We start from the raw sequence: 25371 nt of genomic DNA, 5'->3' as shown, positions 1-25371 counted from the left end.
TTGGCTGGGAGCACTCAGGACTGTCGGGAGCACAGCTGGTACTCCAGGGGGCACAGCGTGGTTATAAGGAACATGCACAGCAACTGCTGGGAGAACACACGAGGGCTGCAGGGATCAGAACGTGGGTGTTCGAGGCAGGCAGAGGGTTCTGGGGGACACAAAGGTTACAGGGAGCACACAGGTGCTGCAGAGAGCACACACTGCGGGAACTCCACACGTGCTTGTAGGAACTCCACACACGGTTGTAGGAACTCCACACGTGCTTGTAGAGAGCCCACACAGCAACTGTGTGGGGCACAACAGGGTTGTATGGGGCACACACAGGATTGTGTGGGGCACAACAGGGTTGTATGGGGCACACACAGGGTTGTGTGGGGCACACACAGGGTTGTATGGGGCACACACAGGATTGTGTGGGGCACAACAGGATTGTATGGGGCACACACAGGGTTGTGTGGGGCACACACAGGGGTTGTAGGAAGCACAAACAGGTTGTGGGAAGCACACACACCGCACAGAGCACAGACAGGCTGTAGGGATCTCCAACAGCCCACAGGGAGCACACAACAGACTGCGGGGAGCACACACAGGGTGTAGGGAGCAGAGGTTGTAGGGACACACACACAGGCTGAAAGGAGCTCCCACAGGGCTGTAGGGCTAACAGGGAGGCTGAAGGGAGCTCCCACAGGGCTGTAGGGCTAACAGGGAGGCTGAAGGGAGCTCCCACAGGGCTGTAGGGCTAACAGGGAGGCTGAAAGGAGCTCACACAGGGCTGTAGGGCTAACAGGGAGGCTGAAGGGAGCTCACACAGGGTGCAGGAGCACAGAGGGAGCTGAGGGAGCCACCAGTGGCTCTCGGGTTGCTCCCACTCATAGTGCAGCATGAGCCATGGGCACCATGCACCCCACTGCACCCCCAGCCTGCTGACTTCAGCCCCCCGTGAGCTCTTTGGCTGCCTGGTATCACCCCAGCCACAGGGCCTGCCTGCCCCACACAGCCCCTAGCAGGGTCCTGGGACACGGGAGTGCTCCTGTGCCTGGTGACAGTCACAGTGTTGAGCGCTGAGCTGTCACCCAGAGGAAATGCAGCTGCGATGGAGCATCTCCCAAAGATAGTCCAGCTGCCGGGCTGTACCAGCCCCCAAACCTTGCACATCCCTCCAACACGGCCACATTCCCCCCACACACCCAGAACCAAGCTGCACCTTCACTTCTCACCGTGGAAAACACAGGAAGGTGCTCAGGCCTTCTCTAACCCGTACCCTGCTCCAGCACCGCAAGAAACCCTGCGGATGATGCTTCCAACAGCACCACCCTGGGCTAGTGGAGGGCACCCCTGCCCATGGCAGGGGGTGGAACCAGATGAGGTTTAAGGTCCCTTCCAACCCAAACCATGCTGTGGTTCTGTGTTTTAGCCAGCTCTGGAGAAAAAAGGTGTCTCCTGTGGGTGTGCAAATGAGTGATGGGTGGGAGCCAAGAGGGGACATCCTAATGGGAAGCAATCAGACTCCACTGCTCCTCCTCCCCCAGAGCATATTTAGAGCTTTCAGAAAGAAACAAAACTTGTTTATCTTAACGCTAATCAATTTATAGCAATCAAAATAAAACCCATTAGGAGCCATTCTCCATTTGAATTTCAAAGAGGCTTCTGACCCCAGGAGGCTCCCAGCTGATTGATTAGAAATTTCTGACACTAATGTGTGTCTTCGAAGGGTCCAGTGTGGCTTTAATTCCTCTCTCCTGAGACACTGATCGTGTGTTAACATCTGTCAGCCCCTTCCTGCACTTAGGGGAGGGGAAATTCATGAACACACGGAGTTGCCTGGCACAGCTGGGGAGAAGTCGGCATTTGCTAGCTTAAACAGCTTCCAGGAATCCCTTGGGGCAAATCATTTGCATGATCCTTTTCTCATTGGGCAAAAAAAGAGCTGGAGTGCACCAAGAAATGAAAAGCAGTGATGCAGAGCGGAGGCAGAGAGTGGAGGGTTAGAGCTCAGGGCTGGGATTTGGCTTTTGCATCCCAGCTTTGCCCCAGACTCCTTGTGTCCCTTACAGCCACAGGAAACACAGGATGGGTTGGGTTGGAAGGGACCTTAAAGATCATTTCATTCCAACTCCCCTGCCATGGGCAGGAACACCTTCCACTCATCCCTGGCTTCCTCCAGAAAAACCACAGACGGCACAAGGGAAAAAAGAAAAATCCTCAAGCCCAAGACACATTCCCATTGCTCCCAGGCTTTTGTTTTTAATCACGCTCCCAGTTTGGAAACTACAGCCTTCACTTTTGGTGGGCAGGAATTCATATCCTTCAAGGGCATTCCATGACCCAAAGAGGATTGGGTCAGTCCTGGGCAACCCTGCTCCCCTTCTGTGGGGGAGGAAACAGAGTAACAGCAATGAAACACATAGGAGAGGTGATTTTTATCTGGAGAGGTGATTTCTATCTGGAGATAGATGTAGGGAGGAGCCTTCATCCTCCAGGATGGAACACGCTTGGTCCACCTGTGGTTTGTAAAGTGGAGATGAGCACACCTGACCCCACTTGGGGACAGACCTAAAGGACAGAGCTCCTGGTCGTGGCATGGGGTCCTGCCCAGCCAGGGGACATTTCCTGCATGTGCAGGTGCAGACGATGCCCTGCCAGACCTCCTGCCTTGAGGGCACCACCCTGCTGACCACAGACCCCTTTACTGGAGCTGGACACACACGGCTGGGCAAGAAAGGGCATTTTTTTGGTTGGGAGATTGAAATAATTGACCCAGGGATGGAGGGATTTGACCCTTTACCCCACACCTCCTTGTCTGATGCAGAAAAGCTGAGGGTGGTCGAACACTCAGGCTCAGGATCTATCCATGGAGGGATTGATGGGAGGACAGCACGGGAACAGCGTAATCCCTCGCATGCTTCTCCATCCGCACAAAGGAAAGGGGTGGAGAAGGGGTGGGAGGAGAAGGGGTAAATCTGTCCGTGCAAGGGCAAACAGCAAGAGAAGCAGGCAGAGGCTCCCTGCTGCCTCCACCCCGCTCCCACTGACATCCATCCATCCATCCATCCGTCCATCCCCTGCGCGGCGCTCCCGGGCGGCACCGAGCGCCTCTCACTTTCAGCAGATTAAAGCAGCTAATCTGGTTAATGAAGGCAAATCAGTCCAGTGCTGCTGCTCTTCCCTGCAGCAGGGCGGGGGTCACAGAGCAGAGCTCTGCAGCCCTGCTGCAGCCCGGGGCTCCCAGTGCTGAGCCGCTGGTGCTGCAGCGTCCCGAGGGGCCAGGCTGGGCTGTCACCGCCCCGGTGGGCAGGCAAGGGCAGCACATGTGGCAGGAGGCACCTGGGGCTCGCAGGAGCCTTTGGCCTCTGCCCCATCCCACCCAGGAGACACTGCCAGGCCCTGGGTGCAGGACAGGACACGGGGAATTGGTGTGGGTGTGGTGGGGCTGGCCGGAGCAAAGGTCCTTGGGCAGGGGAGGGATGCAGCAGCAGGGCTGGGGGGGAAGCAAGGGCTGTCCTGGGATGCATTACAGATGGCACCAGAGCAAGGAACGAGATGAGCTTTAAGGTCCCTTCCATCCCAAACCAGTCAATGATCCAAAGGATGCTGCGCCGCGGACTTGCTGTCCTCGGGCCCTCCTGCAGCCCAGGAGGCAGTGGAGGGGGGCATCTCTCCACCCTGGCACCAGAGGGAGGAACCACTGCTGCCAAGGCCATCACACAGGTCACACCCTAAGGACACCTCCCTCCTTTTCCACCAGCATCCCCAGCTGGGCAGCCCAGTGCCCGTGGTGCCAACAGGGGATGGGAGGCACGGGATGGGCTGTTGGCAATGTTCGCACAAAGGTCCCCTCAGTGGCTGCTGCCAGCAGGACCAGGGCAGAGAGGACATCGCCCACGCTCTCACAGGCACTGCTGGGTCTTCTCAGCGCCCCTGGGGCTGGGCCCTCCCCAGCCATGCACAGATTTGGGGTTCAGGGTCCTGCCCCTCATCCCTTTGCTCTTTGATACCCTGGTGGCCGGTCCTCAGCTAAAGCCCAACGCCCAGCAATGAACCATCTTGTTTGACATGCTCCAAAACGTGGAGAAGTCCCTCATCTCATTAGCTTGCTCTAGTGGTTAATCACTTAGAAACACATGCCTAATTTTTTAAATTTGTTTAGCTTCAGTTTAACCCTACCAGTTCTTGTTATCCCTTCCTTTGGCAGATCAAAAGCCCTTTAGAGGCTGGGCTTTCCTCTTGGTAATCATCTCACCTAATCTTCATTAGGAGAAGTCACTGAGCCACAGAGCTTTTCAGTCCCCAATGGAAGGGCATTTTCCACAGCTCTTGGGACCACATTTGTCTTTCCCTGCAGCATCCTCCAGGTTTATTTTTCATATCCCACTTGAACCTTGCAGAGCAGGGTGCTCTGCTCACCTGGAGGCATTTTTGCTCACCTGGAGGCATTTTTATGACCTCAGGCTACAGGACAGACAAATTTTGCATTTAAATTCTTCATCTGAGATGTGGCTTGGCACAACCTCCCAAACTTCCTCACTTGCTGCTCACTGTTTTATCAGCAGAGATTTTCCACTCCCTACCACTTACAGCAGGTCTGGGTGCTGCTGACCCATGCCAGGGTCCTCTGTCCCCTCATGCACCTGAAGATCATATTTAGAATCACAGAATAGTTCAGGTTAGAAAAGTCCTCCAGGATCATTGAGTCCAACCCAGCACTGCCATGCCCCACCACGTAAACCATGTCCCCAGGTGCCACACCAACAGTGACTCCATCACTGCCCTGGGAAGCCTCTTCCTGTTTGACAACCCTTTTGGTGATTAAATCTTTCCTAATATCCACTGTAAACCTCCCCTGGCTCAACTTGAGGCTTTTTCCCCTCGTTTCACCCCTTGTTACTTGAGGAGCAATCCCATTACCTCAAGATGGCCCCAGCACCCTACCAGGGCTCACTCTGTCTCCAGAGCAGAGGTGGTGCTTGGGTCAAGCTGGCATCATGGTCCTGGCACAGGAGCACCCATGGCATCCCAGCAGGGATGGTGGGAAGGCACCTTTGAGGTGTCCAGGCCACTCTCCAGCTCACAGAAGGGCTCAGTCCTAAGGGCTCAGGGCAGCTGCCTGCAGCCAAGCCTTGGAAGTCTCTGAGGATGGTGATGCTCAACCTCTCTGGGAACTTCTCTGCTTTTCCAAAGCCCATCCTGAGCCTCCCAAGCCGCAGCTTGTAGCTGCTATTCCTTCCTACAGGACCTGGCACCACCAGTGGGGGCCTGGCTCCTTCCTTTTTTAATGGCCCCACACAGAGCTGTGGCTGTGCTGAGATCCCTTCTTGGCTTTCCTTCCCCAGGTTCCCTGCACTGCGCTGAAATCAGCTTGGGCCAAGCTCCAGCCAAAGCAGCAGCAGTTCAAGCCACATCCCTCCACCATTCCATACAGCACATGATCCAACCCTGCTGCTCAGGAGTTGGGAAAGAGCCTCCTGAGACATGAGATAAACGCCTCTGGCAGCCCAAGAGTACTGAGATCTGCAGCAGAGCTCAACCCCTCCAAAAATCCCCATCCAGCCTGAAAATCACAGAATATGCTGAGCGGGAATGGAGTCACAATGATCATCAAGTCCAGCTCCTGGCCCTGCCCAGACACTCCAACAATCCCACCCTGGGCACCCCTGGAAGCGCTGTCCAAACACCCCTGGAGCTCTGGCAGCCTCGGGGCCGTGCCCATTCCCTGGGGAGCCTGGGCAGTGCCCAGCACCCTCTGGGGGAAGAACCTTTCCTGAGATCCAACCTAAACCCCCCTGACACAGCCTCAGCCATTGCCTTGTGTCCTGTCCCTGGCCACCACAGAGCAGAGATCAGTGCCTGCCCCTCCTCTGCCCTCATGAGGAAACTGTGCTGAGTGTCCCCTCAGTCCCCTCCTGTCCCAGTGGCATCCATCAGGCCCACCAAGGGTGACCCCCCACTGCACAAAGCGTGGGTGACATCCCCAGACAGGCACAGGCTGAGGTGGATGCCAAGGATGTCGACCCTGATGATGCTGAACAAGAAGCTGCCCTGAGCACCCCACGGGCTGGGGCAGGGGGTGACGAGTGACACAGGACGTCCCAGCATCCCCAGATCAGCCGGGTTTGCCAGAGCTGCAGTCGCTGGCGGCGAGTGACAGAAGATCTCCAGGTGCCGAATGACTGGGCAAGAACTCGGCAGAAGAAATTCAGCAGTGACAAAACGAAACGAATGCACTTGGGGGAAAAGAGCCCTAATTATACAAACACAATGATGGGCACTAAATTAGCTATTAACATGCGGGGAGGGGATCTCGGCAGCACTAGAGATAATGCTCTGAAAACATCAGTTCAAAGCTCATCCATCATCAAAAAAAATGAGAAAATGTAAGGAATTATGAAGAAAGGAGCCCAGTGCAGAGCAGGAATGTCATTAAGCCATGCGTGGAGCCACGGCTCGAACGTGCCGGCGGTGGTGGTCACCCCAAGACAAGGGCGTGAGGGAGCTGATAAAAATGATTAGGGACACAGAGCAGCCTCCATATGGAGAGTCAATCAACTCAGAGCTTCCACGTGAAAAGAGGCCACTCAGGGAGGGAAATAAAGCCATCAGGAATATGGGAGACATGAATGGGAATAGATTGCTTGCAATTTCATACAGTGTGCAAGGACATATTTTTTAACATGGTGCATAATTAAATTGCATAACTTACTGCCACGGGCACCCTGGGCACTGGAAATATGAACGGCACGGCAGGGGACAGGAGGAATCATCACTCATCCGCCCCTTATTTCTCTCCTGTCTGGCCAGTACAGAGCTCCGCAGACCAACCAACACCAGGGTGTTCCTGGAAAGGTCATGTTTACCCCTCACACATCGTCCTGCCCAACACATGGGGACCTTGGACACCTCCTGGATGTTTCTGGGTCTGCCCAGACCAACTGCTCGGCACCCTTGGTACCTCCAGCTACCAACAGCTGCAGCCAACAGCTTTCCAAGAGACACAAGCTGGGGGATGTCCATGCTCCAGCCCCACACACAGCTCCTGGTGAACCACGTCAACAATGCCAACACCTGGAACTGAATGTGGAGGGGCTGCCAAACAGAGACTGCAGGGCAAGGGACAGATGCCACCTCCCCATGAGAGCAGCACTGTGGAGGTTGCACTGAGGAACCTGGACTGTGTCCCTGGAACCCCAGCATGCCATGATGTCACACTGTGGAGAGCAGCCTGTATCGCCAGACCCCCCAGCATTCCCTGATGTCCCACCATGAACCGTGAACTCTGTCCCTGGAGCCCCAGTTTCCCATGATGTCACACTATGGACCAGACTGTGGCCCTCAGCATCCTGTGATGTCCCAGTATGGAGTGTGGACTGTGTCCCTGTCACCTCTGACATTACCTGTCACCACAGACATGACCACAGGAGCAGGATCTCTGGAGCCCTGGTCCCTGCCCCTGCACTGTGTGCCTGACCCTGCCCACCCATCCCCTGTGCTAAATCACAGCGCCTGCACGTGCATTTAAACCTGTCCTAGGAGGCTGCTCCAATCCTCTGCTGGCCTCCCAGAGCCTTCTGTGGAATAAGAAACCACCCCCAAACAGATCAAAGATGTCCACAGAGAGCCTGTTTAAGGGGAAAGAGCTTCTGGGCTTCCCATTTGAGGGGTATGTTTCCCTTCATGCTCAGCCCAGTGACTAGTGCTCGCCAGGGAATCGGAGCTGCAAAATGAATTTGAGAAGACAGAGCAGTGTCAGGCTGTTAGAGGCTCAAAAAGGATCTTGGCTCCCCTGAGCCCCAAGGCTGAGCACTTACCATTCACATTTAACAACCAAACGCTTCCAAGGCAGGCAGAGGCCTTCCCGCTCACCTCTCCCTGCCCGACCTGTCTCCGAGGACACCATTAGCACCTGAAAAGGGAGAAGCCACGGCCTTGGCAGCGCTTGGGGCTGGCCCCGGTGCTGCCGAGCGAGGCGGGGGCTGCACGAGAGCCAGGGCTGCGAGACAGCCTCACGCGCCGGGGCTCGTATTTTTGGAAACGGCATCCCAGAGGGCTGCAGTGGATGCTGCTTGTTCTCCTGCCAGCCCTGACTGTTTTGGAAAGTTTGGTTGAGCTCCGTTTGGCTGCCTCTGAGTTATTCAAGCACAGAAAGGGGGTTATTGCTTACAGGGGGGCTCCGATTTTTTTTCTTCCGAGCGCGGTTCGGGTGAGGAAGCCCAGATTTGGGCTGCCCGCGCAGCTCCTGCAGGAAGGCGATGCAGAGTCATGGCGAAGTCAGCAGAGCCATTTAAAAGCATGTCTTCAGAGCTCCCGGGTCTGCTCTGCAGCCGGGGCAAGAGGCACCTTCTCCACAGCCCAAACACGTCCATTGCCACCTTCCCCCGCGCCCCCTCCACGCCTCTGGCAACAGCCGCTCTCCTCGCCAGGCAGAAGGCTTGGCAGGAAAAGCTGGACAGGAGCAGGTAGGGCTGCTCCAGGCTGCACCACGAACCACCCCAGGAGCCGGGACACCCCCTCCCCTCCCTCAGCTGCTCGCCAGCCTCATGCTGATCATAAAGAAACCTCTGTGCGTCTCCAGGGAAGCGGGACTTAGAGAGGGGCACAAAGCCTCCCGCAGCTGTGTGTTTGCAAACAACCCAGCTGAGCTGTGAAGAGGGGCTGAAAGCAGTAATTGTCTTTAATTAAAGGAGGTTGGAGGCATCTCAAGCTTTGACAAAAGACATTTCCAGTCTGCTAGCAGCTCCAGCACTCAGTGCCTCTGCAGCCGCAACCCGGCCGGGGGTTCAAAGGCGGCGGGTGACGGTGGGGACATGGGGACATCAGTCCTGGGGTGCAGATGCAGCAGTGCCAGGGCAGTGCCACACACCCGCAGGGCACGAGAGAAGGACACACCCGCGCTCCAAGGGGGATGCAGGCAGTCAGCAGGATGTGAAACCTGCGACTCCTACAAACCTCGTGCCTGGCACCAGATGCGGGCCAGATGTGCTTGTGTGGGGACCCAGCAGCTGCCTGAGGCATCCCACCCTCCTGGTGGACCTGGCTGCACGTGTCTGTGTCCAGGGCTGTCACCTCAGCCCTGCTGGGGTCTCCCTGGTCCCCCCTGCTGTGGCACCCGGAGGTGCTGCACACAGCCGGCCCACAGACCAGACACCAAGAGCGCTGCTGCTGCAGCTCCTCCCAGGATAATTAATGAATCCTGCTTATTAGTGAGCTACCTGGGCTGGCGTGGAGCTCTGTCATGGTGCTGCATCCTTGCAAGCTTGCGTTGGGTTCCACAGCCCGGCCCACAGCCTGAGCTGGCACACCAGACCCCCACCCGCATGGACGCTGTCCCCACAAAGCCCTTCCCAGGGCTGGGCCTTGCTCCCAGCTGTGCTCTGAGCACCAGCGAGATCACAATGTGTTCCTGAAGCTCGGGGTACTGCAGCTCAGGGTAGCAAAATGTCCTCCTTCCCACCTCTCCTCCATCCTGCAGGGCTGAGGCTCCCCAGGGAGGGCCTGTTGCCCGCCATCCTCTGCTTCCTCCCTCCCACCTTTGCTTTTGGCCTTCCAGCACATCAGCATGCAGGAAATCACTACTCTGGTTTCCATGGAAACCCCATCATGGGAGGGGCACTCCCAAAATGTATTAAACAGTCGTTCTGGCACAGCTTTGGTGTCCCACGTGTCCTGCTCCCCCACCCCTGGCCTGGCAATCCCCTGGCAAGTCCCTCCTGGGCTCACCCACAGCCCTTCTGAGCCCTGGGGTCAGGAAACCCGGGATGGAGGGAGGAATTCTGCTTCCAGAGAAACATCACTGCCTCTCTTCTTGTTTGCCCAGAGCAGCTGTGGCTGCCCCTAGATCCCTGGCAGTGTCCAAGGCCAGGCTGGACGGGGCTTGGAGCAGCCTGGGAGAGTGGAAGATGTCCCTGCCCCTGGCAGGGGTGGGACTGGGTGAGGTTGTTTAAGGTCTCTTCAACCCAAACCATTCCAGGATTCTTTAGGCAGGACTGAGCAGCAAACCTGCACCTGGCTTCAGTCTGAACCCTCTGCTCAGCTCTGCACACTCTGCTCCAACTGTTTTCCCACGTGTCCCCCCTCATCCCATGCTCTCACCCGCTCCATGTCTGCCTTGCAGCTGGCAGTGCTGGAAAAACAGCCCTTGGACAAGGGTAAATCCCCACCATGGCTCCTGCAGAGGTGCAGAGAGCCAGAAACACCCAAAATCACATCCCAGAGGACACACCCTGCGTGCTGGGCAGGTCCCCACGCGAATATTTTTGCCTGGGAAATCCTGGAAAGAGCAGCCGCGCTCTAATTCAAGAGAAACAAAAACAAACTGGGATCACTTCCATCTGTGCCAGACAGCAAAAAAACTTTCAAGAAGAAGAAAGAAAAAAAAAAAAAAAAAGACCAGTTCTAATTATAGGGTATCATGAAGAGACACACGCTCAGATTTGTCACTCTGCTCCCGATTAGCCGTACACACGGTGACAACGTGAGTGAGTGAGCACCGGGCAGAGTGACATTCCTCTCCTGCTTTTCCTCTGGAAAGCAGGAACAGGACCAGAGTAAGCCCTCACCAAGGGTGAGCCAGTGCCTCCTGCCATTTCCTTTTATAGAATCCCTACGGTAGGAGAAGCCCTCAGGGATCATCGAGTCCAGCCATTAACCCAGCACTGTCAGATCCACCACTGAACATGTCCCCAAGTGCCACATCCAGTCGTTGTTTGAACACCTCCAGGAATGGGGTCTCCACAGCTGCCCTGGGCAGCCTGTGCCAATGCCTGAGCACCCTTTCCATGAAGAAATTTCCCTAATATCCAACTAAACCTCCCCTGGCCCAGCCTGAGGCCGTTCCCTCTCTCCTGTACCTGTTCCCTGCCAGCAGAGCCCGACCCCCCCGGCTGCCCCCTCCTGTCAGGGACTTGTGCAGAGCCACAAGGTCCCCCCTGAGCCTCCTTTGCTCCAGGCTGAGCCCCGCCAGCTCCCTCAGCCACTCCTCATGCTCCAGACCTTTCCCCAGCTCTATTCCTGTCTCTGGACATGCTCCAGGAAGGTTCTCAGGCTGGGATTTGCCTGGATGGAAAAGCAAGCTGGAGAAAACCTGGAGATTATTTTTCCTACAATGGCTCCCTCATCTCTTATTCTTCAGTTGGTGCCACAGGTTCACTCCCAGGGTGTAAACTGAGAGTAAAACACCACCATTCCTGCCTGCATCCATGTGGGAGCTGAGGCAGGTGCCTGTGAAGGTGACAGGATGGCAGTGCTCGCTGTCCCCACACCAGGACAAACAGCACTGCAAGGGCAAAGGAAGGCAGGTTTTAATCCATCATTGGGGTGCACTGTAGGGAAAGGAGAATGAGAAGCTTCTCTGGGTGTGAGTCATTCCCCAAATGTTTCTTCTATTCCTGTTTTCCCCGCTTTTCCTCATTCTGTTTTATTAATGAGGCTGCATGGATGCACTGAAAGGCTCAGAATTAATTTTGCTCGCTGTGCTGCAAGGAAAGGTCTGCAGCAGGAGCATTTCCACTGGGATAAACCCTCCTAAGCTTCCTGCCTCCATCTCTGGGAATCCTCTAGGTGATGGCTGGCACGAGGGAGCAGCTCCAGCATCCACAGCCTGGGCAGCCTGAGGAATCACCTCCTCCTCCTCTTCCTTCCTTGAGATCCCTGAGAGCCAAAGGTGGTTCTGTAGGATCCCAAACCATCTAGCTGGGGTTGAATGGGGAATCTGCCAAAATAATCCTCTGGGATCGTGGTGACAGCAATATGGACAGACACTGGAGAACTGTCACATGAGATGAGGGATAAGCAAAAAGGAAGAGGAAGGAAAGGGGCAGAGAAAGGCTCAGGAAAAACAGTTGGTTCCACTGAAATGTCTCAGGAGAGAGATCAGCCCCTCAGAAATTCCCAGGTAAGGGTCTGATGCCCAACAGTGTCCTGCATCCTGCCTGTTCCACACATGTGGGCACTTCAGGCCCCTGCCTGGAGCAGCAGCCCCCATCCATCCATCCATTCAGCATGTCCTGGGGGGTGCAGACACCCTGCCCAGGAAGGGCTGTCCTGAGGGGCAGGCACAAAGAGGAACAGTGTGATGGGAACCACTCCCTGCTGCCCGACAGCCAACAGGGCCCTGGCGCTGCACAGCCCCTCCTGCCTCCCCCTGGAGCCTCCCGAGAGCCCAAGAGCCATAAAAAGGCACATCTGCAGAGTTCCATGGAGTGTGCTGTCTGCTGCTCCTGCAGCCACTGCAGAAGTCAAGATGATCTTTTCTAAAGCCATCCAGGCTGGGAGAAATGCCTCGGGGAGCAAAGCAAGAGTGCTACTCTGCTCCATGGGCTCCACTTCACGGTAATCCTGACTGCTCGGGAGGGTTTGGGCACTTCGATAGTTTGAATGACAAAGCCTTTCTCACGTGGCCATTTATTGTTCACTCTGCTCCTCTTCCTGTCCAGCTGCAGGTGTAACAACCACAGGGCTCTTGGGATCATAATGGTTTGGAAGGAAATTGCTGGCTGTGGTTCCAGCCTTAAAAATGGTCTTGAGCACAGGGTCTCTGTGAGCTCCAGAAGTGCCAATAGCCTGAAAGTGCCAAAAGACTCTAAAAGTAGGAGTTTGTCATCATTGAAAACTGTCAGCGCCCAGCTCCTGAAGATATTCTCTCAAAATGCAGAATTTGAATTTGCTCCTGGTCATAGGAGTTATTTCCAGCCTGTGGATCTCCAAGGAGACCCTCCCTTGCTGGTGCAGGGATGCTGCTGCACCATCACTGTGGTACCCGCAGCCCTTCACGGTGGTAGGGGCCAGCCCAGGTGCCTGGGATGTGTTTGGGAGCAGAACCTTACACTCAAGCATCAAGATTCCCACTGGCCAGCTGAAAACATCACTTTCTGCAAAGGTCTCTCTGGTTTCTGACACAAGGAGCAAAGCCAAGATCCCTGGGTTACCTCCAAGGGCTCCGTGAAGATGCCAACACCTCGGCAGGTGTCATTCCAACATGATGAGGAGAAGAGATCTCAATCTTTGAAGATCTTGCTGCAGAAACCTGGAAAGGCTTCACAGGCTGTCACAATGTGTTCACACAGGTCCCCTTCTGGGTGCCAAGGCACAGAGCTGGTGGCTCCAGGTCTGACCACGACCTTTTCCTGCCTCCCCTTCCCAGGCTGCTTTCCAGACCCAGTGACTTCTACTTTCCTCACGCTGTTCCCTGTTCCCCATTTTCCAGTCTTCAAGACCTGCCATCCTGCAAATCACCAGTTTCTCTGGTACTACAGCCAGTTTCCCCACTTCTTGGACTCCAGCTTCTTTGGGGAGCACCCAAAGAAGGTCCACGAGGATGGGGAAGGGTCTGGAGGGGGAGGCAGGAGGTGCTTAAGTTCCAACCACCCACGCAAAGGCTGGGCATCACAGATCAGTGTCACCAAACTTAAGGTCTCCTTCAAAACACGATAATATTGTGTATTTTGCTTGGTCAAACCTAATTAAACCTTGTTTGAAGTTTGGCCTGTGTTAACAAAGCCATTGTATGAACTATGAACACTTCGATTCCATTTCCCAACCTTTATGAGGACTTTTCTGTACAGTTCCCAGTGATAGATTATGTTTCTAAGGCATATGGGGAACAATAATGAGTTTCCCTGGAGCTAATTAAGCTAATCATGGCTTCTAGATTAAATTCTCTGTAAGGTTTTTACCTTCTGTGGCTAAAATCAAAGAGCTGTGCTCTTACTGAGCACATCTGAGTCATCTGACATCAGAAAAACTTTAAATCAGTGCAGAGGATGTCTGAGGGTATTTCCCAAAATTAAATGTTCAACACAATCTCTTGGCTTTGGCCAGACTTGCTGAAAAATCTTAAATGAAAACGAAAAAATCCTCAAAAGCAGTATTTTCTCCAATTTTCCTCAAGTGACATATGAAGGATATTCTCCTGTTGCCCCATAAAAATCCAGTACTGTGAGGAATTCAAGGAAAAATCCTCTCCCCCCCGCCAAGATCTCTGAGTGCTTTCAATCAAAGGAAAAAACTAATGGCAAAAAACACATTCCCTTCTTTTTAAGGCAATAATGAGTTAAAATCCTGGAATCCTGGGCCTGAATCCCAGCTATTCATTCCAGTTCCTATTAATGTTTACCACTTTTCTCAGAAAAAAAAAAGGGGGGGGGGGGGGGGGGGGAACGCGGGCCAAGGGGGGAGAGAGACGAACAAATGCTGCTCTCCCACCGGCGTCGGCACAGGATGCTGCCAGAGCTGCTATTCCCTGCTCACATGGGTGTAACACCAGGAATGTGGTATTTGATCCAAAATGCTGTTTCATCTGTAAAAATAAGTCAGGGGGAGATTTTCTCCTGGTCCACATCAGCTCCAGGAAAGCACCGTGTTACTGCGTGTCCCTGTGCCCAGAGGGACAGAGGGGACACCACCCCCAGGTCTGCTTTCACCCACCTCCCCCATCTCCTCGCCGATCCCAGCACAATGGGGTGGAGGGAGCAGCCTGTCCCAGAGTAGGAAGGGGGGCAGAGACCATCCCTGCAGCTCTGTGTGATCTTCAAGGTCCCTTCCAACCCAAACCATTGCGAGACCTAGAGCAGAGGGATGACGGGGCTGGGGCAAAGGGACTGGGAAGCAGCAGCTGTGGCAGACAGTGGCAATGCAAAACTCCACCATGTTTCTCTGAGAAATCCTGGGAATGGCCATCATTTCCATCAGGAAACTACCACTGGGTTTTGCTGGACCTGAGATCTCCATCCCTCCCTCCAAGCCAAGGGATCGTGACCTGCCCGCACTGATAAAGGAGAAGGTGCTGTTCCCCTCTGGGCTCCCGTGGGCTGCTCTCGGATCGCCTTGTGCATCCTGCTGAGGTCTTTCCTACACCATCACAGCAGGGCTGGGAGAGCTCTGCAACCTCCTACTGCTCGAAACCCACTCTCATGTCCTGGGAAACCTCATCTCCTCCCTTTCTCTGTACAGAAAATACTTTTGTGGAAGGTCTCAGTCCATTCCTTGTCTTGAAAGCAAAACGAGAAAGGAACTCTCATTTCCTTTGTTTCCCAAGAAGGTGTATTTCCTCAGAAGCTGCATTTCTTATTCCAAGGTGAGTGGTCCATCTCCCTCCTCCGGTAGCACACCTCTTGCCCCACTCCTGGACCATCTGTGACCCTCCCTGTGAGATCAGCATCTCTTGGGGCTTCACAGCTCTAGCAAATCAGTACCTCAACCCCCCTGTCTGACACCCCCTTGGTCTGTCAAGCTCCCCTGGGTCCCATTCCAGCCTCCCAAAGCCCAAACTCCAACAGGAACGTGCAGAGGACAAGCACCAGGCAGGTGTGGAGTGGCTCCCAGTGAGCAGCTGCAGTCTCCACCACAGCCCTAATTGGATTCACAACATGGAGAGGTCAGCGAGAAGAATCAAAGCCATGGAAAGAAAGACGCTGTATTCTTGCTTCCCAGACAGAGAGGGAGGAGAGGGAGAAGCCCCAAAAGCAGTATCCAACAATGCCACTGAGCCTTGGCCGGCTGGGAGCATTCAAATTGTCAACAAGCCTGTAGAAAAGGCAGACAAATTCCTGTTTTGTACTTGGGAAGGAGCCAGGTGATGTAATCATCTTCGAGGATGATGGTGGAATACTTTCCATTCCAGCAGTAACTCAAGATGTTAAATAGCAGCCACTAAAGTTAAACATTGCTAAATCAGCCTGTCAGGGCAGCACCTACCTAAGGGGGTGTAGGGAGAGGGCTGATGGGGCAGGGCACACTCAGCATTCACTTTCCACACACCGTGAGGCAACAGGGTGTTTCAGAGATGGAGGAAAAGCTACTTGCTAAATGAGGCAGTTGTGGCTATTTTAGGGTTGCAATGTCAGTACCAGTCAAACAAGGCTGTGCCAGCTCCAGGACTGGGTCAGCGAGGGATTAAAGGAAGGTAGGGATAGTGCAACCAACCTGTGTGCACTTAGGGAAAATAGATTAAGGCAAACTAGCCTTGTACGGGTTTTTGATGCAATTACGAGATTGACTGGGGGGTGATGGCATTAATGTCACACACCCAAACCTCTGCAGAGCCTTCTCCTGGCTAACACACGGGATATTTTGATTCTGAAATCAGTGGCTCCACCGACACCGTGGGACATCCTCGATGAATTAAAACTTGGCAGGCGGAGGCGGCGCGGCCGGAGATCTGAGCGGGGCTGTTTCTGCTGCAGCCAACAAATGTGGTTCCTGCCTCTGGGCTGTTTAACATTTTTATCAATGACCCAGGAGAAGGCCCAAAGCGTTCCCAATAAAGTTAGCTGTTGACATGGAAGCTGTGGTGTGGTAAATACTGAGAATGATGGGTTCCTGATACAGCAATCCCAACGCCTTGGGGAGCTGGGCACAAGCAAGGAATGTGCATTTCAGTACAAACGTGTCAAATGACACCTACACGGACAGGGATGTGGTCCCAGTCCCCCCAGTCCCACAAGGAAGGACAAGGATCCTTCAAAAGCACCCAGAGAAATGCCATTGCCAAAGTGGTTAAACAAAGGGGGGATGGAGGCAGAGGGAATCTCAGCATCCCCTCTGGCATGCAGCTGATCACCATGAGCAGCCTGTATGTGCAGAGCTAGATCTGCCAAGGGAAAGGCTAAAGCAGTGCCAAGGGCTGGGAAGAGCCAAAAAAGTTGGCTGAAAACCTTACCAGAGGACCAGGGGCCAAAGATTACCCTTAAACAGGCACACTGAGCACAGAGGTATGGTGATGGATGAAGCTCTCTGAGGTGGGAGCGCCAGGCACAGCGGGGTAAGAAGGCAGGGACAACCTCTGGAAGCATTTAATGGGCAGTTCTCTGCCTCTGGAAACATTTCCAGCACAATTGGCTGTATCTGCTCCAGTTCAACCAGGAATGCTTTCTGGAAGAACTCGATTACCCCTAGAGCACAATTTATTGGCTGGGTCCAGCACTATCAGTGGAGGCCCAGACCCGAAACAGGCACGGAGCCATAAATAGCCTCTTATCATGAAAACATCACGTCCTCGTGGGCCGTGACTGTGAGACAGCTCGGACAGGCCCTGCTCCGGCACATTGGGAAGCTGCTCCGAGCCCTCAGCACGTACTTGGCCCCCTCCAAATCCCAAGCACAGCTTGGCTGCTTCCCACCCTCTGTGCTGGAGGGATGGCTCAGGGTCCTTGTCACACGTGCTTGTCTCGCCTGTTCCCGTGTCCCCCACACACAGTGGGGTGGTGGCCGGTCTGCAGGCCTATCATGGCAGGGAAGGAGACACTGCTGAGCCCTCGGGCTTCCCTCAGGGGAGACCCAGCTCCAGCTTGAGCTGGAAAATCAGAGAATCCCAGAATGGTTTGGGTTGAAAGGACCTTAAAGCTCATCCAGTGCCAGCCCCTGCCATGGGCAGGGACACCTCCCACTATTCCAGGTTGCTCCAAGCCCCATCCAGCCTGGCCTTGGATGCTGCCAGGGATCCAGGGGCAGCCACAGCTTCTCTGGGCACCCTGTGCCAGGGCCTGCCCAACCTCATAGCCAGGAATTCCTTCCCAATATCCAACCTAACCCTGCCCTCTGGCACTGGGAAGCCATTCCCTGGGTCCTGTCCCTCCATGCCTTGTCCCCAGTCCTTCTCCAGCTCTCCTGGAGCCCCTTCAGGCCCTGCAAGGGGCTCTGAGCTCTCCCTGGAACCTTCTCTTCTCCAGGTGAGCACCCCCAGCTCTCCCAGCCTGGCTCCAGAGCAGAGGGGCTCCAGCCCTGGGAGCAGCTCTGTGGCCTCCTCTGGACTGGCTCCAGCAGCTCCACCTCCTTCTGATGTTGGGGACCCCAGAGCTGGAGGCAGCTCTGCAGGGGGGGTCTCACAGAAGTGGAGTAGAGGGGCAGAGAACAGAGAGGAGGGCCAAGGAGAAGATAGCTGCCAGCCTGAATCTGACCTGGCTTCTCCTCTTCCCCTCAGGTCACCAGCTCCTCTCCTCCTCAGGCCTATGACCCCAAGGGATGACACCACATGTCTCTGACAGCCAGAGAGTGTCACCACCAGCTTCTGCAGGGCAAAACTATCCCTTGTCACCCCAGCACGACCAGGACTCCTGGTGCTCGGTGCTGTAGGAGCACAACAAAGAATGCAGGAGCAGAGATATTCTGCTGTGATGGAGAGGAGCTGCAGAAGGCATGAAGGGTCGAATTGCTGAGAGCAGCAGCCATCAGCTGCTGTCCCTGAGCAGGCACAGGCCGTGCTGCAGCGTCCATCTGCTGTCCAGCCAGCCCGGCGAGAGCGGCAGCACAATGGCTCTGCCTCCGCTGTGGCTGAGCAGAGCCAATGGATACGGGAGGCAGAGGGAGAAGTGCGCTTAATGTGCTGCATGGGAGGGACGGGGAGGGGAGGGAAGGGGGGAGGCGCAGACAAAGAACAGGGAGATGGAGAGAAAAGACGCAGGCAGGGAGCAGAAGGTGAAGCGGGGAGGACGGGGCTGGGGGAGGCGCGTGCGTGGAGCCCCTCACCAGCGAGGAGCTGGGGAGCGAGTGGAGAGCAGCAGAGAGGAGAGGAGTGGGCAGCCAGCCCCTCGCAGGGCCCTGCGGGAGCGGCAAGCCAGGCCCAGTGAAATGAAAATCTCTTAACCACACAGAATTGTTAACTGCCCCCAAATCCTTTTGTGCTGGGGCTGCGAGCTTAGAAGAGCTTAAGCTGTTAGATGCATGAACTTCCTCCATAAATATCCCTTGTGCACACTGCCGCGAGCAGGCTGGCGCGCTATTAGCCAGATGAAAAACCCAGCGGAGAAAATGAGCAACTCCTTCCAGCTGCACAGAGGGGTTGTCCATTCCTTGGGATGCCCTTCTCCACCTGAACGCCTTGGTGGGGCAGGACCACGGCCCCCCACGCTCCCTGCCACGTCGTGTTTGGGCGCCTGAGTGTGCGAGAGAACTTCACCCCGAAAGCCAGCTCGGATTTGCTTTTGTTTTGCTTCTGGAAAGGGGCCCAGATTCCCTCCCACCCCTGGAAACAAGAGCAAACCTGCCAGCCACATGTAGGAGTGAGTCCCCCAAGCCAGGCGGCTCCGCCACTGCCTCCACAGGGAGCAGGGGCAGGGACCCGGCGGGAGGAGGGCAGGGATGCAGGGATACATCCCGCGCTCCTTCCCGAGCAGAGCTGGGGCAACCGGCCCCTTCTCAGCCCTTTGTGGGGCTCACTGCGAGGGCTGGGAGAGGATGGGGATGCCATGGCTGTCCTGCCAACTCTGTGGCTGGCTCTCCTCCCAGTCCCCGCTCCTCTTCTGGGGGCTGCCAGGGAAAAATGGAGAGGCTGTCCCAGTCTGGCACAATCCTGGGGTCCCATCCAGCCCTGATTCCACCCCACATGAGAAGGGGAATGGGAAGGGGGGGAAGGGGAAGGAGGAAAGGGGAAGGCAAAGGCAAAGAGGGAAGGGAAAGGGAAAGAAAAGAAGAGGGGAAGAAGGGAATAGGAAGGGGAAAGGGAAGGGAGTAGGAAGGTGAAGGGAATAAGAAGGTGAAGAGGGAGGGGAAGGGGAAACGGAAGGGGAAGGAAAGGGGAAAGAGAACGGGAAGGGTAATGGGAAGGGGAAAAGGAAGGGAAAAGGAAAAGAAAAAGGGAAGGGAAAGGGGAAGGGAGGCAGCCCCGGAGCCAGCTGCCCCATGGAGACGATGGGCTGCCGGCCACCGCGTGATTAATGAGGGCGGGGAGCGCGGGGCCGGCGCGCGCCAGCACCGGCTGCAGAAACAGCTGCCGAGGTACCGGACCTCCCAAAATCCTGCTGCTGCCCAGACAAAGAGGGGACCGGCCTCCCCCTCCACCTGGGCCCCGCTCCTGCCTGCTCCGCTCCCCCCCGGCCCTGCGCGGACAGGGCTCTGCAGGAGGGGTCCTGGGAGCCCCGGGACGTGCGAGGGGACTGTCCCTTGGCTGGGCTGGCAGTGGCACCGGGGAGCTCCCCAAGAAAGCCCAGCCGCATCAGAGCAAAGCACTGTGCAGGGCTGGGTCTGCTCGGGGAAAAAACAGGCTGAGATGGAAAAGCTGCCATGAATCATTGGGGCTTTCTGGTGCTGCTACGGATGCTTCACTTGGGAGTTGTAAAACCCCCGTCTGCCCTCCGAGGCAGGGATTAGCCGGGCTCAGTTTCCAGCAGTACTTCCTTGCTGTCCCCATCCCCATCCCTGCTAAGGCTGGAAGACACTTGATCTGCCCGAGCTCGGTGGGAAGAGGCGTTCAGCGGCTAAGTGAGGAGTAGCTGAAATCGGGGATATTAAATGATCCCCACAGCACACCAGGACCTGAATTTTGGTGCATGAGCAGCCCAGCCACCAGCAGCAGACATGGAGCCCTCTCCACAGGGACCATACAGCCTGCAGTCCCTACCGAGCAGTCAGACTGTCCGTCCCCCTCTCCAGTCTGTCTGTCTCCCACTACCAGCACCTTCCCTGTGCTTGGTTCTACCTGGCCACCCCTTCACAGCCAAAAGAGAGGAGACACAGCTCCTTCCTTGGCTCTGCAGTGGCCACCGATGTATCTATAATTGATCTCAGAGAAGCCCTGGCTCTGCTCGGAGTGTGCCGATGCTATCGGAACCGCAGAGGGATTTGGATGCTCAAATGGGGGAAAAAGATCCTGTTTGCCAAACTCCGTGGTTTGCTCCATGCATGGCACAGATGCAGGTGCCCATCACACAGCTCTGGGGTCCCCACCTCCCTCCCAGCAACCCCAGGAGCTCCTTTCTCAACCTTCCCAAGCCCATGTGTGACTGGACAAGAGCACAGACATCAGTTCAGGGAGGGGGTGCCGAGCCTCTTGCTGGCCTGGGAGGGACCACACCGGCTCCATGGTGTTCAGCTGAGCTCAGCAGGCACTCATGGAGTCTGCTTTGAACATCTACAGGGGCAGGAGAACATCTACAGAGGCAGAACATTTACAGGGCAGGAAACCTCAGGCTGTTGAGGAGCCCAGGGGCCAGGTAACTCTGAACAGCCCAGGACCATGTCCCACCCTGGGCCATTTGCACCTCACCAGGACAACACTGTAGACAACTTGTGTGGATGCTAAAAAGCTTGAAGCAGAGAAATTTTCCAGCTTTCTGCCAGCATCCTGTGAAAGTCTTGCCTTTCTCACGCAGGCTAGCTGAAAACAGTGAAGAGGTTTTTGTAAACTAATTCTCTATCTTGCACCTGTTGTTTGTTATGCACGGTCTGTTGATATTGACTGGAGAAAATATTTTGAAATGGGTGTTGTAGGGTCTGAATCAATCATCCTGGGAGGTGGATGGTCAAAGGACCAACAACCTTATGCCATTCAAGTGAACCAAGTTATAGAAATGAGTCTGTGAATTATTAAATGATTCCATTCTTCCTGGACCTGAACTCTATGTCGTTATTCTCGCCATCCCTGGTACAACAGCGACAAACTTGCTCCCTCCCACTGCACCCTTTTGGGAGCCTGCATTCCCACTCCCCTCATCCCAGAAGCGACTCAGCCCATGCCAAAGCACACAGCACAAACCAACAGCAGAACAGCCCCAGTATTTGGGGAGGCAACTGCAGATTGGTGGCATGCACCACACGTGTGTACCTCCAAAACCTGGAGAGCACAGATGGCACCAGCAACAGGTGCCAGCCCTGAACCCAGTGGCTCTGGGGATCTGGAGGTCATGCATAGCCTCTGCAACAGATGGATGAGCCTGGGGCAGGCAGTGAGGAGCTGGGGAAGGAGTCAGTCTCCACACACGCCCCTCTGCCACCCCGCCCAAGGAGGTCCCTCCCAGGTGGTTCATGCAGATCCCAGATGCAAATCCCGAGTGCCCCCACCAGCAGTGAGGTGAGTGCAGGAGTGAGCCCAGGGCCCATGGTTACCTCTGCAGACGGTCCCATTCTCCACCGACTCGTAGCCGGCCCGGCACATGCAGCGGCCGATGGGCACCAGCCACTCGCCATCGCCATTGCAGTACAGCTTGATGGGCACGTCCACCTCCTCGGCGTTGGCAATGCACGTCCCCCTGGCTGCCACCAGCGAGGTACTCTCTGCTCCCGACAGGGTTTCTTGGAAGACGGCCCCGTTCTGGATCACACGGGGACATTTGCGGTAGAAGACACGGACGGCGATCAGGGACATGCAGCCCCCATAGTCCTGGAAGGCCAGGTAGAAACCATTCTTGGAGACAGGCCCAAAACTGCGCACCTCAGTGTTGATCTTCATCACCCGTCCACCTAGGTCCACCTGTGAGAAGCTCTCGTCAGCAGCAATCGTGTCCACCTTCATCCAAGGATTCTCCATCCAGTTAGGAAAAGTCTTGGTGGCCGAGTCAAAGTCCGACTCGAAATAGTACAGGTTAAAAGTCTCCTTACAAGAGCCTGGCACGTTTGGGATGCTGCTGCAGTCCCGGACAGAAAATTTCATCTCCACGTGGATGCGGTGTGCTCCTCGCCTCCGGATGTACTTGGTCCGCAGCCAGTTGTTCTGGCTGGATTCGAAGACGTTGCACACCTGGTAGGTGCGGATCGTGTTCATGTTCTCATCGTACCCACTCACCTCTTCCCACTGCGGGCAGGACACACACAGTCAAGGGGCTGCACTGAACAGATGCTCCCCACCCTCCTCACCTCTTCCCATCCCCACTATGTGCCAAGTAGGTTCTGCCAGCACCAGCTGCCCCACTCTGTGCCCACCTCATCCCACAGGCTGCCCCAGAGTGCCCGGCACCTCATCCCAGCACCCCCCTGCAGGTGCCCTGGACCTGCCTGGGCAGGGTTTGACCTACACCATGCCCCAGGCAAGCTCCACACTGTGGGGACAAAGTGGCCCCTTGGGGCTGCCTCACTGCCACCAGCACCACGCTCCATGCCTGGATTCAGGGTGAAGCCTCTCTGCTGCTGGTGGGACAGCGAGGCCACTGCTCTGCAGAAATGGTTTTAGCAGGGGCGGTGCCCACGGCCGCACTGCACGGCTGTGCCCCTGGCACACGAACACAGTGCCCTTAGCACAGGGATTCCCACGATGGGTACAGACATGGCAGGCAGGACCCGCTTCCTCACAAGCCATAAAACCTCCTGGCTGGCTGCAGCCAGTGCCTCTTCCCAGGAGCAGGACGGGACCATGGCCAATCCTGCTGTGTTCCAGAAAGGGAGATGCTGGATGAGCCCTCATCCCTGCCCCTTTGAGGGTCAAATGCTTTGGGTGCCTCCAGCAGGTGTGCTCAGGTCCCAGCCCCAGCTCCCCTAAACTGAATCTATGGGATGCAGACATGCCTATGAGCCGTGCCATGACAGCAACATCCTTCTCAGCAAGACAGCTCGGAGCTGACAGATTTCCCCATGGGAAGCTCTGCCCAGCTCCCCGCAGCTGACTGACTACCAGCTCTGGAGGAAGCTCCTTAGAATTACAGAAGAGAATATCCTGAGCTGGAAGGGACCCACAAGGATCATCAAGTCAACCTCCTGGCCCTGCACAGACACCCCAGCAATCCCCCCCCTGTGCTTGAGAGTAGTGTCCAAATGCTCCTGGAGCTCTGGCAGCCTCGGGGCCATGCCCCTTCCCTGGGGAGCCTGGGCAGTGCCCAGCACCCTCTGGGGGAAGAACCTTTTCCAAATACCCGGTCTAAACCCCCTTGACACAGTTCCAGATGTTCCCTTGGGTCCTCACAGACCTCACGGCTGCTTTGACATCTCCTGGCCTCCATCTCTCTGCCCTTTTCCCAGGCTGTTTTTTTCCCAAATCCTCCAGCGCTTGTTGTCTCCATCCTGTGTAGGATGGGGACACTTCAGGGCAGGGGATGCAGGGCATGAGCTGCAGCTGGTAACCGGCCACTGCTCCTCTCTGGGGAGCACCAACAGGGAAGGGTCTTTGTGAGAGGAGAACCCTCAGCTCACAGAGCATCCCCCCCAGCCCAGCCCCTGCCAGAGAGCAGAGCATCTCCCTGCAGTCCCATCCCCACCCAGGGCACCCGTGTGATGCTGGCAGCAGGGACCAGAGTCCTGATGGAGTGTGACACAGTCCCAGCCAGCTGGAACTGCTCCTTCTGAACTTGTTCATAAACCTGCTCAAGTGGAAGCCAAGCTGTTTCACATGACACCCCAAGCACAACCCTGCCCTGGATGCAGGAGCACAACACCCAGGGCAGGGCAGCAGCACAGCCCAGATCCAGCACCAGTGCCATGACCAAATCCAGGGGAAATCCTGCAGGAGAAGAGCACCCCCAGCCCCTCGGGTTGCAAACGGCCGCACAAGGGCACCCAGGACTGGGGAGAGAGGCTCAGGAGATGGGAGACAGATTGCTCCTCACACATCAAGGCTCACAGCCTAACAGAAGGCTGTCAGGGAAGATCCCCAACAGCTCCAACCACTTCAGATTGGCAGTGGCTGTAAATCTGCTGCCAGGGCTGGGGGACGAGAAGAGCATCCTCGCAAAACACAGCGGGAGCATTTGCTTTGTTTTCCAGAAATAAATTTGGTGTGCTAGTGGAAAATTGCAGGATCTCCCTGTTTTTCAGGGCACTGGTTGGGAGGGGAGTGAGGGAATCAAGGCACCTGGACCACTCCAGACACACACCTTGGCAGCCATCAAGACCCAGGGACCCCCCACCCACACCTGCCCAGCCCCCAGGGAGGGTAAGGACATGAGCCCAGAGAGCTCAGCCTTGGACAGGCAGGAGCAGCACATGGTGGAATGAGGGTCTCCAGGGCTTGGGATGAACAGGAGATGGTGGAGGCAGGGCTTGGGGACATCTCTGAATGGCACAAGAGCTTCAGAGCCAGACATAAAGCAACCGTTTGAGCTTTTGGGTCTCTAATAATCCCCAAAAAGGAGCACACAGCAGCTTCTGTCTTCCAGGTGATACTGGCTGCACCCAACCTGGCCAGTCACCTCTGGGAGGGATGCACTGCCTTGTCCTGCTCGTGGACATGAGGCTGGGAACACACCGCAGCATCGTCACCCGTGACAAGCACAGAGCAGGGCATGATGTGCCCCTATCCCCCCTGAGGGCCCTGCCCGGAGGTGGAGACAGGAGGTGATCCCACCAACCACTGGGACTGCACTGCACTGTCCAGATGGGCATCTCCATCCTGATGGGGGACCTGGGAGCGCCCTGGGGGCCAGGCTTGGGACCCCAGCATCCTCCCACGTCGCTGCCGCAGCGCGGCTGGCTCCCGACTTCCCTTTTCCCAGATGGGAGAGAAAGTCACCCCTGTGCACCAGCCCCTGCGCTTCCTCGACGCTTAATTAGAAGCCTCTCCCTTTCTCCTGGCTCTCTAATTAACATGCCGGGAGCTCAAAAGAAGGCAGCAGCACAATAACCCAGGGAGACGGCTTCCAGCAGGCCCCGGCCTCATTACGGCCGGGCTGGGGAGCAGGAGCAGGGCGTGCTTTACATATGGAAACACCGCAAACAAGAAAGGCTGGGCCAGGAGAGAAAAAGACT

The 25371-nt window shown here is 55.9% G+C and overlaps 1 protein-coding gene across 1 annotated transcript in view; it reads right to left on the bottom strand.

Annotated features, from left to right (window-relative positions):
- Positions 1 to 25371, bottom strand: part of EPHB2 (EPH receptor B2) — a 128649-nt gene that overhangs the window by 62492 nt on the left and 40786 nt on the right. Inside the window, 1 exon segment of the mRNA XM_042015833.1 lies at positions 21808 to 22492. Within this exon segment, the coding sequence (XP_041871767.1) occupies positions 21808 to 22492 (685 nt within the window).

Source organism: Corvus kubaryi, unplaced genomic scaffold, assembly GCF_017639235.1.
Source record: "Corvus kubaryi isolate FWS band 111438036 unplaced genomic scaffold, C.kubaryi_AGA036_p1.0 split3-37344, whole genome shotgun sequence".
Taxonomy (NCBI): Eukaryota; Metazoa; Chordata; class Aves; order Passeriformes; family Corvidae; genus Corvus; species Corvus kubaryi.
This window is presented reverse-complemented; position numbering and strand designations above follow the sequence as displayed.